This window comes from Mustelus asterias, chromosome 9 (assembly GCF_964213995.1).
Source record: "Mustelus asterias chromosome 9, sMusAst1.hap1.1, whole genome shotgun sequence".
NCBI classification, from domain to species: Eukaryota; Metazoa; Chordata; class Chondrichthyes; order Carcharhiniformes; family Triakidae; genus Mustelus; species Mustelus asterias.
Genome location: NC_135809.1, coordinates 91,946,318 through 91,964,309, shown reverse-complemented (window position 1 = coordinate 91,964,309; position 17,992 = coordinate 91,946,318). Strand labels below are relative to the sequence as shown.

General features: G+C 41.6%; 1 protein-coding gene across 2 annotated transcripts; it reads right to left on the bottom strand.

Moving 5' to 3' along the window:
• Positions 1-3,558: 3,558 nt before the first annotated feature.
• LOC144498826 (uncharacterized) lies at positions 3,559-17,642 on the bottom strand. 2 transcript variants are annotated; one of them, XM_078220548.1, is made up of 5 exons: positions 16,631-17,642; positions 14,706-14,798; positions 10,411-10,503; positions 8,998-9,087; positions 3,565-7,145 (listed from the first exon to the last, which is right to left on the bottom strand). In XM_078220548.1, exons 1-5 carry the CDS (start codon positions 17,058-17,060, stop codon positions 6,853-6,855), a joined length of 999 nt encoding a protein of 332 aa, XP_078076674.1. In that variant the 5' UTR covers positions 17,061-17,642; the 3' UTR covers positions 3,565-6,852. The 2 variants fall into 2 exon arrangements, with proteins under 2 accessions (XP_078076675.1, XP_078076674.1); XM_078220549.1 differs by lacking the exon at positions 8,998-9,087 and having other exon boundaries at positions 3,559-7,145; positions 16,631-17,639.
• Between the last annotated feature and the right edge of the window lie 350 nt (positions 17,643-17,992).

The following is a 17,992-nucleotide window of genomic DNA, read 5'->3' as shown; positions in this document are numbered from 1 at the left end:
CCCACTCTTTTCCCTACTAAAACCACCGTTTTGGCCTTCCTCCTCAAAACCCTATACTCAATTCCAGCCCTTCCAAGCTACCAGTCCATTTTCACCTCCATTTGCTCCTTAAATTCTTTCTCCAAATCTGCACCTACCTTTCCCATAACTGCATGTTGAATCTCTCGAATCAGGTTTCCATTCCTGGCACTGCATTGAAACAATCCTAACTAAAGTTACAAGTGGTATCATGTGGTTATAACCATGGTACATTATCCCTTGTTACTTTTCTCAGCATCTCTGTAACCAAACCATCTTCCTCCAAAGCTCAGCCCTCACTTGGTGCTACTCCTATCTGATCTTGGCAAGAGCAGCTCCAGCAATGGCATTGCCTCCTGCCACTGCACTAATCCCTCTAAAGATCCTCAAGAATATTTTTCATCCCCTATTCTTCATCTGCTTATTGGTAACATTATCCACAGTCATGGGTTTAGCTTTCATATGTAAGCTGATGATACCCAACCCTACCTCTCCACCATCGCATTGAACTCTTCTCGTGTTTCTGTGTTGTCTGACTGCTTTTCTCACAACCTGTCTTGAATGAGCAATTTCCCCAATGCTCTGTAATCAATACTCATTTCTTGTTACCAATGACTCTGTTATGATCTCCGGAGACCAATAACTTTTAATGAGAAACTCCAACTTCCAGTTAATAGCTAAAGGGATGACACAACAAGACTTCACATTTTGAAATGTATACTGTCACAAGAGACTAGAAGATTGGATAGCTAATCAGAATCTGTATTGGATACAAGGCCCATGTGATTCACATTGCCATGTAAATGGGTTTTGAGGAGGGAATGATATTTAAGACCTCCCTGAAAATGCTGTAGGCAACTTATACTTTGTACAACCAAAAAAAAGCACATTTCATAGGTATAAATTGCACTGTCCTTTAAGTAGATGTTCGATTCTTTCAAAATCAGTCCATAGTTATTTTTAACTTCCGCTGGGTTAATTTCTGTTCTTTTCCTTTCCCAATTTGGTCAATTCTAACTCAAGAACTCTTCTACTGTCAGATAATTACTGGAGATCGTCCCTCTAGCGTAAGCGAGGCACATATTCCAGTTAACTTCTCACAAATCTGCACTGTAGGGATTCTATGAAAATGTGGTCTTTTCAATCCATGTGCAAGCTTCCACCCACATTCCAACGCAGTGATTCAAAGTCTTTTGGCCTCCAGCTGCTCTCTCTTTTCAAGACCCTGACACTAATTATGTCATTACATTTTCGGGGAGGTCTTAGAAATCCTTCCCTCCTCAAAACGCATTGACATGGCAACGTAAATCACATGGGTCTTATATCCAATACAGGTTCTGATTAGCTATCGTCAAAAGCCCAACTTCCATTTGAATGTATATACAAACATATGAATTAGGAGCAGGAGCAGCCCCTCGCGCCTTCTCAGTCATTCAACAAGATCATGACTGCAGCCTCAACTCCACATTCCACTTTCTCCTGATAGATTCTTGTCTAATAAGGGAGTCAAAAGTTATCTACCTCGGCCTTAAAATGATTCAATGACCCTGCCTCCACCACTCTCCAGGGAAGAGAGTTCCAAAGATTTTCAAACTTCTGAAAGAAAGAAATTCTTCTCACCTCAAGTCTTAAATGGGAGACCCCTTATTTTTAAAATGTGTTCCGTAGTTCTAGTTTATCCCACACAGGGAAACATCCACCCTCTCAAGTCTCCTCAAGATATGTTATATGTTTCAACAAGATCACCCTTCAATCTTCTAAATTCCAATGGATACAGGTTCAGCCTGTCCAACCTTTCCTTGTAAGGTAGCACCCCCATCCCAGGTATTGGTTGGGTGGATCTTCTCTGAACTGTTTCTAATCTATTTATATCCTTTCTTAAATAAAAGTACCAAAATTGTAAGCAATACTTCCACAATGTGGTCTTACCAATGGCATGTACAACTGTGGCAAAACGTCCCTACTTTTACAGTAATAAACAACAACATTCCATTTACCTTCCTAATCACTTGCTGTACCTTCATACTAACTTGTGATTCATGTACCAAGACACCAAGATCCCTTTGTACCTCCAGGTTCTGCAGTGTCCCTCCATTTAAATACTGTGCTGCTTTTTTATTCTTCCTGCTGAAGTGCACAAGTTCCAATTTTTCCAAATATACTCTGCCAATACTTAACCCATCTATTGTCCCTTTGCAAACTCCTTGAGTGGGAAAACTCCCATCTTCCCACCCTTTGGGCACTTAGTGTTTTTTGGGGGAAAGTCGCATCCCTTGGGCAGGATTTTATGGCCTCGCTCATCCCGAAACCATAAAATCCCGCCTGAGGTCAACGGACCTTCACATTGTCCGCTCCCATTCCTGTGGTGGGCAAGGCAGTAAAATTCCAGCCCTTATATCTTCTTCACAACTCACTTTCCTATCTATCTTTGTGTCAGCAGCAGATTTAGCAACCATACATTCATCCAAGACACTAATAAAAATTGTAAATAGTTGAGATACCAACACTAGTCCCTGTGGCACTCCACTTGTCATATCATGCCAATCTGTTGCACTGACCAGCCAGGAATGTGCACAATATGCCCAATCTAATTCAAAAGTGCAGACTTTGCAAGGATAAAAGATTATAACTTACAATGGGAGACGCTGATCTGTTTGTCTATGACTTTACTAACTAAATCATTGGATGCTGGAAATGTGAAATAAAAACAAAGTACTGGATAAATTCAGCAAGTCTAGCAGCATCAGTGGAGAAACTGACTTAATATTTTGAGTCAAATATGACTTTCAGAACAGAGGTGTTCAGCAAGTTCAGAGGGAGTTAGGTTAGAGTAGGTGAGGGGAGCAGAGAAATTAAGATGACTGATGTTACATTGACAATTATCAATAAAAAGATCAAGAATGGTAAGTGGACAAAGGGAGAAGATGGAGACATGTGAAAGGATCCACAGGTTGTAGAATACTGCTCAAAAGAAGTGAGCGTGGAGGCAAAGCTGATGGATAAAGAGTTCAACATCAAGCTGAGCTTGAAACTCATTGACGTGGGGACATGAAGGATAAACCTGGTCTTTTTTTAAGCACAGATCGATCAGCGTCAAGGAGGGGGAGTCAGAGGATATATTGAATACATGTGAAGACCTGTGGAATCGGAAGAAGGGAGGGGGTCAGAGGGAAGGGAAGCATTCAGAGATACATCAACACCCATAAGTTATTGGAGCTTACGCTCCTTAACACCTGAAAGGAGGAGAAAAAGTTTTTTGTTAAAGCGTCGGATGAGATGAAGTGTCATATTCAACTCGAAACATTAACTGTGCTTCTCTCCACAGATGCTGCCAGGGCTGCTGAGTTTTCTAGCACTTTTAGTTAAGTTAAAATTCAACTTGCTAATCCTTCCTACGACGGCAAGAGTGGGAGTGTTTCTTGGTCAGCCATTCTTGTTACAGATGGTAATCCTCAAGCCAGAACCAATTGTCTCTCTCTAATAGTGACAGATGCCTGTGACCTATGGCTAAGAGAATAAAAGTGCTTGAGTGATGTGGCAGAATGTTTAACAAGATTTATTAAATGAGAAAAGCTTTTTTTTTATTGACATGTAAGGGTATCACCTGGAAAACAAATTTACAAATGACTGCTTATAGATACAACTAATGTAATAATTGAAATATAAAATTTAATTTAAGAAAAAACACCCAAATCACAATGTTTATTATTTATGTCTACCAGATACTTATTCTTTGAGGTGCCCACCAGACAGGGAAGATCCCAAACACGCTGGTGAAAACCACATGCTCTTTCTCCAGGGCGATCCAGATACAGACATTATTTGGCAGTTTTTGGTGGAGATTGTTCTCACTCCTCCTCATTCCAGAGGAGGACATGGATTGTTCTCTAGTTGAATAAAACTGAATGTCCAGAAGGACAGCCAAATTGTGCAGAATACTGTTGGAGCACACAAGAGATACCACATCTCCTGGGTGATAGTCAATGCAACAAAATCAATGTGTTAGTCATCTTAAAGTTCAGGTCTTTCATTAATGACTAACTTTTATTTCTCTGATTATGACTATCCTACTGGATTTAAATAAATCTGGTATACAAGACTAGCTGAAGATTAAAGATTCATGCATAAATCTCAATGTATTTAACAACTTGCTCAAGGACCACTCTATTAACCAAGCATAAAATAATTCCATGTTTTTATTTTCCTCTATTAAAACATATGCTGTCTCTGAATCTCTGCTCAAGTTAATTTTCCAGAGCTATTGAACTATGAATTGTAAAGCAGGGATTGGAGCAGCAATTTTACTGATGGAATCACATTAAAAGTACTATTGCATCAAACGGATGTGTATGGGTTAACTGAGAAGGCTTGGCAAAGTTTCTGGCACCCTCTACATCAGGGAATTGTGCATTCAACCTCGTTAGGACTTGTGTGCATTATCTATGCACACAATCTGATGCTGCATTATTTATTGGTGGTGCTGTCTTTTGCATAAGCCGCAAGTACAAGAAGCTGCCTGTCTGTCCAGTGGTCAGATAAGCAGGGAATTCTACTTGGTGTTCTGGCCAACATTTTTCCCTTATCTAATACTTCCAAAAATAGAATAATCTCATGCTACTGGTGGGATGCAGAGTGCTACAATAGCCTTCTACATTTTCCTAAATCACTCTACTTATTTTGTGCATAGCACCATGAGCCACTCTGATTCAATAAATGCAAGGATTAATATTATCATTTAAATATCTTTAAGTAAATCAGTGCTGTGTAAACAAGGAAAATGACTATGACAAAAAGTAAATTGACTGAACAGATCTATCAGCCAGCAATCATATGAATCCACTTACAGGTAACAAACATTTGATTAATTTTTGAGTGAAACTGTTGGTTTTGCTATTTTCATTACTTGAGTGACAAAAACAAAAAACAATACAAGCATTCTGATGAAAAAAACTCACTGATACAGCAGCAAATACATATATAATTTTACAAGACTGGATCCTGCATTGTTACTGTATCAAAGTGTGTCATTACACAAGATTTCAGTACAGTATCCTGTAGTTTTCATGTTCTTTTACCAGATTTTAGAAGTTGTTTCCTCAAAACATAATCATAGAATTCTTACAGTGCAGAAGGAGGCCATTCAGCCCATCGGGCCACCACCAACACAATCTACTCATGGGGCAGGATTTTTCGGCCTCGCTTGCCCCGAAACCGGAAAATCCCACCCAAGGTCAATGGACCTTTGCATGGTGCACCCCTCGCCCGCTCTGATTCCCATGGTGGGCGGGACAGTAAGATTCACCCAATGGTCTTCGTAACATAAGGGAATGTGACCAAATAAAACCAATTGTTTTATCTGAAAATAAAAATGAAGAGAGCTTCACCCACTCATGACACTTTTCATCCATTACCAGTGTTTGGAGACGAGGTTAAGTGTTGTGATTATGACATAGTGAACTATTTCATTTGATCCAATAAAGAAAATTAATATTCTTGAACACCCTCTTTTCACATTCAGCTTTCCTCCCTCTGGCTCTTGTTGGTTCTATGATGTTGGTATTGTACTTCACACAATAGACTGTATTAACCTGCATGGGCAGGTGATTCAACTATAGCCCCAAAGTTAAACCTGATCCTGTTCTTACCCAACATATACATACTTCCCACCAGAATTCACTGGATAGAAAGCAAATGGAAGAGCCAGAGATGATTTTTTTTCTCTTAACCCAGTGACATTAAGGATGACTATCCCCAAACTGCCACAGGCGAATTAGGTGGACTTGGTACAGACCAGGAAATCCAAACTGGAACATCCAAAATCCTCACCTTTTCTGAAGAGTATCACATTACATGGTGTATATATTTACGGAGATATAGGGACTCCTTGTATCCAATCACAGGCATATAGTTTCTCAGTGAGAAAGCATCTTCAAAGAGCTATAAAAAAGTTGGGTTGTTTATACAATGAATCAATTATTTGTGAAGTGTCACTCATTGCCCTTTGCAGTTCTGGATACTGTCCTGATTCTCTTAAAGCCAGTGTCACCAATCTGAGCAGCACCTAAACATGAACTTTATGAAGAAAAACAGGAGATGGTGGAAGTGTATAAACAGTCAGTCAGCATCTAAGAAAGCAAGTTAGCGTTCCAAGTGAGACTTTTCATCATAGGAGCAGATCCTGAAGAAAAGTTCCACCCAAAATGTATCCCAAACCTTTCTCTTTCAGATGCTGTCAACCTAACTTTCCATTGTTTGTTTTATTACAATAAATATTCCCTCTCTGGATTTGCTGGGATACAGTTCCACGGTCCTTGTAGCTTCTGGTGCTGAGGAAAGTGGTTTACCTGTGAGACTAAGCAACAAATGGCAACAGGCTTTTCAACTTTGGGGAGAGTGATATTACATCCAAGCCTGATTTTGTCCTTGTCCAACACACACACACATACACGCATGCACACACAGTTAGGCAGCATCATGATCCGGAGAGGGAACTATGGCTGATTTTCTTCTCCCTAGTCAAGAAAGGTCAATTATAACACTCCTGTGCTGAAATCAGCTAACAGTACTGCCTATGGATGGAACTTTGAATCTACGAGGTTTGTTTCTGGCAGTGGATGGTGCAATTGAATGACTGGGGAGCTTTTCTTTCAATTAACCCACTCACCATCCTTCCACTTCCTCTTCCGGTTTATACTTGGATCCTGTAGGAGCTGGCAATGAGGGTGGGGGTAAAATCAGGGAAACAGCAATTTAACTGCTCCTGGCTAACATAGGATGTCACAACAGAGCACCATCAACAGCAAGTAATTTAAACAATTAAAAAGATCCTAAATATTAATTGTTTGAGGGAGGAGGTGTGAACACGTGGGTGTTCTGGCTGTGCAGTGATCTCAGATAATCCGGTGTCTGAGGTGTTTGAATCATTGAGGATCTGGAATGATCGAGCAACAACTGGATAATCCGCAGCTCATGCTCACGCTCCTCTCGCCGCCTCTCTTCCTCCCATTTGTAGAACCTTTCTTCAGCTTTCCTCTGATAGTCCATGAAGGTGTTGATAATGGTGCCAATGTGTCTCTGAAACATGGTTCCTTTCTTCAGCTTCATCCTCTTCTTTGGCACTGAGCACTCTAGATGTTTACAAAAAAATTATACTTAAGTGAGATATGATTAAATTCTTTGGGATTAAAAAATACTATTTTACATAGTACCTTTCACAATCAAAGGCATTTCAAAGTGCTTTACAATCAATTAAATACACTTGAAGCGTAGTCAGTATAACATAGGAAATGAGGCAGCCAATTTGGGCATTGCAAACTCCCATAAACAAATGTGGCCATTACTAAATAATCTGTTTTTGTAATGTTGATTGCAGAATAAATATTGGCTTACTCATCTTCAAATAGTGTCATGGAATATTTTATGTCCTCCTGTGAGGTAACACAGGATTTCTGTTTAACATATTACCCTAAGGACAGTGCAATACTCTCTCAGTTCTGTACAGTCAACCCAGAATGTGTGCTCAGGTCTATGGAGTGAGTCTTGAACTCAAAAACTTCTGACTTACAGAAAAGAATGCTACCAAGAAACCTCAGGTGACACTCGGTGTGCCAGTGCAAGCCTATGTTTTTCTCAATGCTCTTCTCTGTTACACTCTTATTTTTAAAAATTTTTTTGCCCATATAAGAAAAAAATGGCAGAAGGTGAATTGCTCCTGCAAGGGGCCAGCAAAGAAACTAAGGACCTAATGGTCTCCTTCAGTGCTATTTATTCTATAATTCTATATGTGCCAATCCCTTGGGTGTACTTCACCAAAGCAGCTATTCTTGATGTGAGCCTTAACTGTCAATAGGTTAATAGATTATGAAGAGTATCAACACCTGACATGTACAAAGCAGATAATAATCAGGAGCAGAAATGTTTGTGCTTCTCCACATGGCCCAGTTGTGGTAAAGTCAGTTGTAACATCTTAATGCAATCCCAGCAAACGTCAGCCAAGATCGAGCTTGGGACTCTTCCTTTATAACTTTATGCTACATATGGTGATGATTATGATGACACGTAATGATTTTTCATTAGTTTTGGCTTGGTGACTATCCCTTTAGGGCCAGTTACAATACATAGCAACTTAAAAGGCAATTTAGTTTAAAATCCATATCCTCAACTCATTGCTCTTTCATAACTGAAGTGCTGGCTGACTGACAAAGTTCAAGGAGAAGGCCTGTCTAGGAATGTCTAAGGATTAGGGAAGACAGAGAGCAGGCTGGGACTGGCAAATGGAAAGTACCAACATTGTGACGTCCGAGTGAAAAGAATACATAAATAAGAGAAAGAAATAATATGGTTTTCATCACCAGGTCATAATCTTGTACCTTTATTGACTGTCACAATATTTCCTGACAGTTTACAGGATTTTTTCTTTATCCTTTCACAGGATGTGGACATAGGTCAGCATTTATTGTCTATGCCTTATTGTCCTTGAAAAGGTGGAGGTGAGCCACCTTCATGCACTGCTGATATTCACAGGCTGTTCGGAAGGGAGTTCCAGGGTTTTGATCCAGCAACAATGAAGGAAGGGCAATATTGCTCCACCTCAGGAGGTGATGCTTGGATGGCAATTTGCAGTCTTCCATGTATCAGCTGCCCTTGTCTTTCTAGGTGATAGGGATCACAGGTTTAGGAGGTGAAGAAGCCTTGAAGAGTTTCTGCAGTGCATCTTGTAGATGGTACACACTGTTGCCACTGTGCATCAGTGGTGGAGGGAGTGAATATTCAATGTAGTGGATGGAATACCAATCAAGCAGACTGCTTTGCTTTGACAGCGTTGACTTCTGGAGTGTTGCTGGAGCTGCACTCATCCAGGCAAGTGGAGAGCATTCCATCACACTCCTAACTTTTGCCTTCTAGATAATGTACAGTCTTTGGGGAGTCAGGAGATGATATAGTCACTACAGAATTCCCAGTCTGTGGGCAAAATCTTACCGAAAAATGGCAGTGTTGGTTCTGGCGAGAAAACCGGCGTGTTTTTCCCCAGAGAGACTGGTTGTTTTTCTCTCCAGGTATTATGACACACTGCCAAAAAAAAAAATCAAGGGGGTGTGATTCACAATGTTATACAGGGGGATGGGAACTAAACACACACCGGCAAAACCCAGCTGCACAGAGATCGGGGTGCCCCTCTCAGAGCAGAGATAAACCTTCCCCCACCCCACCATGGAGGCCTGAGGGGCTCCCATCCCCACCCCCGATTACAGCCAGCATTCACTCCGAGCCCCCCTGCTCCATGATCATCGGACCCTTTCCCCAATGGTTGGGGCCGCACCCCCATACCGGCCATCGCTGGCATCCCCTGCCCGTCTGTCCATTCCCAGCCCACAACCACATCTGCATGAACCACCTCCCCTCCGCCCTCCCCAAACACATGAGATTCCTGCTGGAGCCCACCCCTTGGCACAGGGTGGCACTGCCAGGTTGGTACTGCCAGGGTGACATGGTGCCAACCTGTGCCAGGGCCATTGCTTGGGCACTGCCTGACCATGTCCCTCTCCCCCAGGGGCTCTGCTTACCTATACACCCCCAGGAAGACCCCCCGACAGGTTCACGTCTGTGTAAACCTGTTGTAAACATCACGTCAGTGCGGTTTGAAGATATTGAGAGGGAATGTGTCAATTATATTAAAATTTATTTAAATTAATGTAAAGCAGGTTCCACGCCTGTTATGGGCAAACGTGGGCTCAAGATACCACCTTCTGACTTTCTTTTGTAGCCACAGTATTTATATGGAAGATCTAGTTCAGTTTCTCGTCGAAGGTAACCACCAGGATATTGATAATGGGGGGATTCAGTGATGGTAATGGCATTGAATATCAAAGGGAGATGGTTAGATTCTCTTTTGTTGGGAATGTTTATTTCCTGACACTTACATGGCAAGACGAGGGAGAGGCGATGGCCTAGTGGTATTATCGCTAGACTATTAACCCAGAAACTCAGCTAATGTTCTGGGGACCCAGGTTCGAATCCCGCCATGGCAGATGGTGGAATTTGAATTCAATAAAAATATCTGGAATTAAAAATCTACTGATGACCATGAAACCATTGTTGATTATCGGAAAAATCCATCTGGTTCACTAATGCCCTCGAGGGAAGGAAATTACCGTCCTTACCTGGTCCGGCCTACATGTGACTTGAGAGCCACAGCAATGTTGACTCTCAACTGCCCTCTGAAATGACCAAGCAAGCCACTTAGTTCAAGGGCAACTAGGGATGGGCAATAAATGCTGGCCAGCCAGTGACACCCATGTCCCATGAATTAATAAATAATTAATTATTAAAATAATTATTTAATTATCCAGCTCATAGTAAACATAATTGTGGCATATTTGCTTAGATACGCACCATGCTCAGCTTCAGTTCTCTTTCTGCTTGTTGCAGCAGGGGTCTCCGAGGTTGTGCTAATCATCTCCTCTTCCACAGGGCCTTCTGTTTCTGCTACGTGAGGAATCAAGAAAAATAGTAAATGACAGCAGTAAGTTGTATCAGTCCCATTAGAACACAACAGGACTCAACCAAACTTTTCTCATTAGACCTCGAAAAAACTCAGATGAACCGATTTCATTAGAACTCACAAAATACAATGTGTTCCATTAGAGCCCAACAAATTCAACAACTCTTCACCTGAAGGTGCTTCATGGGACATTACAAAAGGACCTTAATCCTTTATCTAATTTGTGTTACACTATGTCTTAAACCTCAGACACAAATGACAAATTCTAAGCTGCTCCTAATATGGATTACTTTCCTGCCTACCCTTCATAACCCTTGATTCCTTTGTAGATCAAAAATCTATATAACTTGAACCCACCCTCCTTTGCTCTGTAGGGAAGGGAATTCCAAAGACCAAAAAGAGAAGAAATTCCTCCTTATCTATGTCTTAAATGGGAGACCCATTATTTTGAAACTGTGCCCCTTAGGTTCTAGAGCCCTCCATGAAGGGAAACATCCACTCAGCATCTACCCTATCGAGCCTCCTCAGAACCATAAATGTTTTAATAAGATCACTTCTTATTCTTCTAAACTCCAATGATTATAGGCCTAACCTGATCAATTTTTCACCATAATGACTTGGATGAAAGGAGTGACTGCAAAGGGATTTACACAGGTTAAGTGAGTGGGCAGAAGATTTTTCAGATTGAGAATAATGTGGGAAAATAAAAAGTTGTCCATTTTGGCAGGAAGAATAGAAAACCAGAATATTATTTAAATAGAGAGACTGTAGAATGTAGTGGTACAAGGAGATTTGGGTGTCATCATTTTTTATCCCAGGAATCAGCTAAGTGAAGTTTCTCTGAACTGCCTCTGATGCAAGCACATCTTTCCTTAAGTTAGAGGACCCAACCTGTACATACTACTCCAAGTGTTGTCTCACCAAGGACTTGCACAGTTGTAGGAAGATTTCCTTACTTTCATAACCCATCACCTTTGCAATGAAGGGCAACATTCAATTTGCTTTCCTTATTATTTGCTATACCTGCATGCTAATATGCAGGTTAGGTGAATTAGCCATGCTAAGTTCTCCCTCAGTGTACCCGAACAGACGCTGGAGTGTGGCAACTAGGAGATTTTCACAGTAACTTCATTGCAGTGTTAATGTAAGCCTTACTTGTGACACTAATAAATAAACAAACTTTAATAAATAAACTTCAACCTTTTGTGATTCATGTAAAGGGACACCCAAATGTCCATGTACCACAACATTCTAGTCCCTCTATTTAAATAATATTCTGGTTTTCTATCCTTTCTGCCAAAATGGACAACTTCTTATTTTCCCACATTATTTTCAATCTGAAAAATCTTTTGCCCACTCACTTAACCTGTGTAAATCCCTTTGCAGACTCTTTGTACCCGACTCAAAACTTGTATGCCTACCTGTCTTTGTATTATCAGTAAATGTGGCTGCAGAACAGTCATTCCTTTCATCCAAGTCACAAATACAATTTGTGAATAATTGAGGCCCCAGCACTGATCCCTATCACACTCCACTTTTTAGTTTGCCAACCTGAAAATGACACATTTTATCCCAATTCTCTGCTTCCTGTTAGCCAACCCTCTAACGATGCTATATATTCAAGACAAAGCAGCCCGCTTGCCTGACACTCCATCCACAGACATTCACTCCCTCCATCACTGCTGCACAGTGGCAGCATATGTATCATCTCCAAGATGCACTGCAAGAATTCACCCAGGTTCCTCAGCACGTTCCAAATCCATGATTGCTACCATTTAGAATCTAGAAGGACAAGGGGAGCCGACGCATGAGAACACCACCATGTGGAAGTTCCTCTCCAAGCCACTTGCCATCCTAACTTGGAAATATATTGCCATTCCTTTATTGTTGCTGGGTCAATAATGGAACACTCTCCCCATCAGCACTGGGTGTACCTACACCACAGGGACTGAAGCTGTTCAAGAAGTCAGTTCACTGCCACTTACTCAAAAGTTGGGTAATAAATGCAGGCCTAGCCAGTGCCGCCCACATCACATGAATGAATATATTTTTAAAAATCACCCCAATACCATGAGCTCTCATTTTGTGCCCTAACCTTTTTATGTGGTACCTTATCAAATGTCTTTTGGAAATCCAAATATACTACATCGACTGGTTCCCCTTTATCCGTCCTGCTAGTTACATTCTCAAATAACTCCAATAAGTTTCTCAAACATGATTTCTCTTTCACAAAACCATGTTGACTTTGCCTGATTGTTTTATGATTTTCCAAATGTCCTGCTACAACCTCCTTAATAATGGATTCAAGCATTTTCTCAAATACAAATGATAGGTTAACTGGCATACAGATTCCTGCTCTTTGTCTCCTTTCTTAATTAGAGATGTTAAATTTGTGCTTTTCCAATCTGCAGGGACTTTTCCAGAATCTAGGAAACTTGGGGAAGATTCTAATCAATGCATCCACCATCTCTAAAACCACTTTGTCCAAAACCCTAGGTCGCAGGCCACCAGGGCTAGGCTTTGTCAGCTTTCCCTGTAGTTTTTCTGATGATCGTGATTGCTTTGAGTTCCTCCCTTTTGCCTTTTGATTTTCCACTATTCTTGGATAGCTTTTTGCGTCTTCTGTTGTGAAGACAGATACAAAGGGCAGGATTTTCCAGTTGTGCCTACCCAGAGACTGGAAATTCCTGCCAGCGATCAATGGACCTTTAAATGGTCCGTTAAATTTTCTATTCCTCCCATGTTGATTCCCGCTGTGGGCAGGACCAGAAAATTTACCCAAAATACTTTTCCTCATTTCCCATTTTAATTCCCCAATCTCTCAGGGTCCAATGCTCACTTTAGCAATTGGGCAGGATTCCCTGGCCTCCCAGCAGCATCTTTCCCATGGCAGGAGGTGGCATGCCTTTGGCCAGCGGTGGAATCTTCTGGTCCCACCACTGTCAATGGGATTTCCCACTGACTCCACCCCACATTGCCGGGAAACCTGTGGCAGGAGTGCACGTAGGCAGAACCAGAAGATCCCACCAGCATGAACAGTTGGAAAGTTCTGGCCATTATTTTCATTTTTGTGTACTTGTCAAAGCTTTTACTGTCAGTTTTTATATTTCTTGCTAGTTTTCTCTCATACTCTAATTTCTCTTGTTTTTTAAGCCATCCTTTGCTGGTTTCTAAAATTTACCCAATCTTCTGGTCTACCACTTCAATCTGATCTTCCTTAGTTCATGGATCGTGCATCCTTTTCACTGTTGTTAAAGAATATTAATTATTTCCTCTTATGGAAATCAATTTCATATTTTGCTTGTCTGTTCAACCTAATATATATGGCAAAACAGCACCTTAAGGAAACACCAGAAGAAAAATGGGAAGCAGGATTTGTCTAGAATATAAACACTAAGACGAGTGAAGGTAACAGGTTAAACTTGAATATATTTTGACCATTTCCTCAGAGATGTGAAAACAGGGAATCAAGAACTGAATTTAATGAATCTCACCTTCGCCTCTCTTTCACTCAGCCATTTTATCTCACACGTTCAGAAACCTATCGCCAGATCTGACAGTCTCCAAAACCACTTCGAAATTTTCACAAGTAGAGATTCTGCTTTCCTGATGTGGGATACACATCCTGCCCCTATAGGGGCACCTCGCCCCTCCTCCCCCAACCCAGTTAAGTCCAAACAGTTTAGGAGGAAGTTAATAACAAGTAAAGCTAAGGGACATCTAAGCACTTGTAAGAATATTACAAGAGTTTAATAATCTAAAACCATGCAGTTCACCATAACAGTAAGCTTTCCACTTTTGTTCAGCTCGGATCACTCTACCCAATAAAACATTGGCCTGCTACTGAATGAGAAAAACCTAGCCAATTCTGTCCCTCTACATTCCAACAATGTGAAAGGTTGGCTGGCAATCAGCAATCGATCTCAAGGGAACTGTTGACCTTTCCAGCTGACAGATCAAATTATGGATTCTGCCACAGGAAAGAGAATGAATTTCAATCTTCCATTGTTAATTCCAATTTTCCATTCTGTGAAAGCAATCACAAAGAGATTCTTCTTACCATTTCTCCACCCACATCCCACCCCTAAAAAGTGGATGCTCACAATATTATTATTTGCATCAATCACTAGTTTGGGTAATGCTGGCATATATTCTTTGCTTTTCCATCATTATTGTTAATGCGTACCTGTAACACTGTCTGCTTCAGACTGTGGTTCAGGCAGAACTTTACCTTCTTCCTCATCTCTGTTGATGGCAACAATTGGTTGGACGTGGCATGCTGTGGGAGTGAAGATTTAGTGTGTCAGTTTTCAGCCAATTTTAATGGCAAGACGTGTTCTCCTCCCTCATTACAAATATGTGTAGAGAGATCAGTAGTTTGAGCATGGAGCATACAGCTCACACCATTCTCATGAAGGTTCATATCTGCAAACCATTTTTTTTCTAAACAATTTTCTCCCACATCCCAAGTTATTTATTGGGATACAATTTCACAGGAACACGGTATTGTTTTGATAACTCACCCAGTGGCCATTATTTATTTATGATAGTGTGAATCAGCAGGGTATTTAACCTAAATATCTATTCAAATCCAATCCTGTCCTTACCCAACATCCACTCATGCACATTATGTCCAGGTTCACTGGAGGCCAGTCAGAAAAGTCCAACTATATTTCTCTTCCCTGAATCAGGACCGTTATTACCATCCTGAATTAGATCAGTAGCTTGGCACTCATTAGGAATATAACTTCAGGCTGTGTACACCAGCTCCTTGTTTCTGTACAAAAACAGAAAATGCTGGAAAATCTCAGCAGGTCTGACAGCATCCGTGGGGAGAGAATAGAGCCAACATTTTGAGTCTGGATGACCCTTCGTCAGAGCTCTGAAAGGGCAGTAGAGGCAGAAACCTTCATAACATTTAAAAAGTACTTGGATATGCACTTGAAGTGCTACAGACCAAGAGCTGGAAAGAGGGATTAGGCTGGAAATCTACTTGTTGGAATAGTCTCCTTCAGTGTTGGAAATTTCTATGATTACATATTCCCCTAACACGATACAGCTGTGCATGAATTTAAATGATATATGTCTGAGTAGATCAAAGTAGTCACTGGATTTCAAAATAATTAATAGCATGAAATTTTTCTGTGCGATGTCACAGGGCATTTTTTTTTTTAAAGGCAGTTTTTTCTTTCATATTAATGATCTTCATTCCTAATGAATGCCAAGAGACACATTTATAATTGGAGGAAGAGAAGAAACAGGCATATCAAAAAACAGCCAACGGACACTTATTTGGCTGGAGGGAGATGAAGGCTGATTAGTTTACACCTAGGACTTCTATAACCTGCTGTGAATATTAAAGAGGATGACAACTACTGAGGTTGGTGCTTTGAATGTTAAGGGAAAAATTATTCTCCCATCAGGTGCTTATGACATGGAGCTGCGCTGGTAGAGAGCATTGATGTCAGAAATTCAACAGTCCTCAATTTTCCATACATTTTGATTAATAATTTGCTTCATTTCTTTCACACAGGAAAATGCCCCGAATTAGTAAATGGAAAACCAGGTACGGGACTGCAGCTGCTCCTGTGAAGACCATGCCTCAACAGGAACACGTGATCAGCAAACCAGCTCTTCTGATGCTGGAATCTGTGCTCAGGATGTGAAGGAGATGGTGACTTGATGGATAAGTGCAATGAAATTAAAGGACGCATGACTGCATCTGAAACATTAAACATTTGACCTATCAAATTGATATCAATAATTGTGGTCATTTCTTTATGACAATCTTCCATTTATTTTAATATCATAAAAATTGAAAGCTCTGCTGTTTTGTGGACATGCCTTCTTACTACCTCGCATTCAAGCTGTGCAGTGAGTGGGCACTAATTGAAGAGTTGTATATTTCAAAGAGAAAGCATCAAAAGCTTCGACTTCCTCAAAAACCCATATCTGATATTTTGAGAGTTCTCAGACATTGCTTCCTGTACATTTTATAAATAATTGATTTTAATTTAATTTGGAGAAAACATTCAGGAAGTGCTATTTCTCATTTATCGAATGACTCCGTTATTTATGATTGCCTTGCTGCAGACTGAATGAAAAGGTTACCTGTGATGTTTTCGGGGGGCGGACAAGCCTGTGGTGGTCCATCTTCCACTTTCTCTTCCACTTTCTCTTCCTCTTCTTGTTTGATAGCCACATTGAGGAATGTTCTGTCCTGAGCTGCTTCGGCCTGGAGAGGTCGGCACCCCAGCACCGCGTCAATTTCACTGTAGAAGCGCATCGATTTGCACCTCCTGCCGGATTTCCTCTGGTTAACCATGGTCCTGTATTCGTATTTCAGGTTCTTCACCTTAGCCCGGCATTGCTTCCAGTCACGGCTGACCCCTAAGGCGTGAAGGCTGTTGGAGATCCTTACGAACACATCTTTATTCCTCACTGCCCCGGCCAGCTGATCCTGGATGGACCTGTCTTTCCAAATGGACAACAAGCCTCGGATCTCCTCGTCCGCCCAATTTTTACTTGCTCTCCTCGCCATTGTTCAGGCTGCCGGTGACCATCTGGATTTTCCGGGGGGGGTGGGGAGGGTGTGAGCCCAGAGGTGGGTTGGTCTGGAGCTGGGAGGGAGGGAGGGGGGTTGATGTGGAGCTGGGAGGGAGGGGGGGTTGATGTGGAGCCGGGACAGAGGGAGGGGTGAGGGTTGGTGTGAGGCTCAGGCTGCTCTCCACCCACAGCTTGGAGAATGCGTCACTCTGTAACTCGACACTGCAGCGTAAAGGCGATTAGCGGCGTTTCCGCTCCACACAAAACACTCAGGACAAGCAAGGCAGAGACTGCCTGACTTATATGCGAAGAATAAGAATCAGTCTCTGCAAGCCAGTGTAAGGCGGCTAAATGCCAGTCCAGGGGATGTTGAGAGGCACCGGAGCAGGTTCCTGTCTGGAAGCCTCATCCACAAAAACATCTTGTCGGTCTATAAAACAGACTGGAGAATCTTCCCTTCACAGACTAAACCCCTATCTATTGCGGTTGGTTGATGAGTTACACGAGACAGGAATTGCCCCCGCTGGAAAATGTAAAGTACATTCGATCAGCAGACTGCATCTAACAGAAATTACAAAGCCACTAAAGTATGTGGCCGCATACATCAGCCCCTCACCCACTCACCTTTCTCTCCCCGCCTCCTGAAGACATTTTTTTGCATTGGCCCAATTTAATCAGGTGATGTGTACAATCTGTCAACTTTGACAGCTTCTGAACATTTTTGGGCTCTACCCATTTAAGTGTGGAGTTAAGTTATTCATTGGGTCCCATTGAGCACTCGTTCAAGTTTAGAAGGTTTGCAGCAGCTGAAATAAATTCCCACTGTTGAAGTTTGCTCTGCCAGTGCGCAAGGTAATGCGATTGAGCAGGCAAATCAGTAACAGGGCATCACATTTATTGCGGCAGAGCTGAGTCATTTTCCTTCCC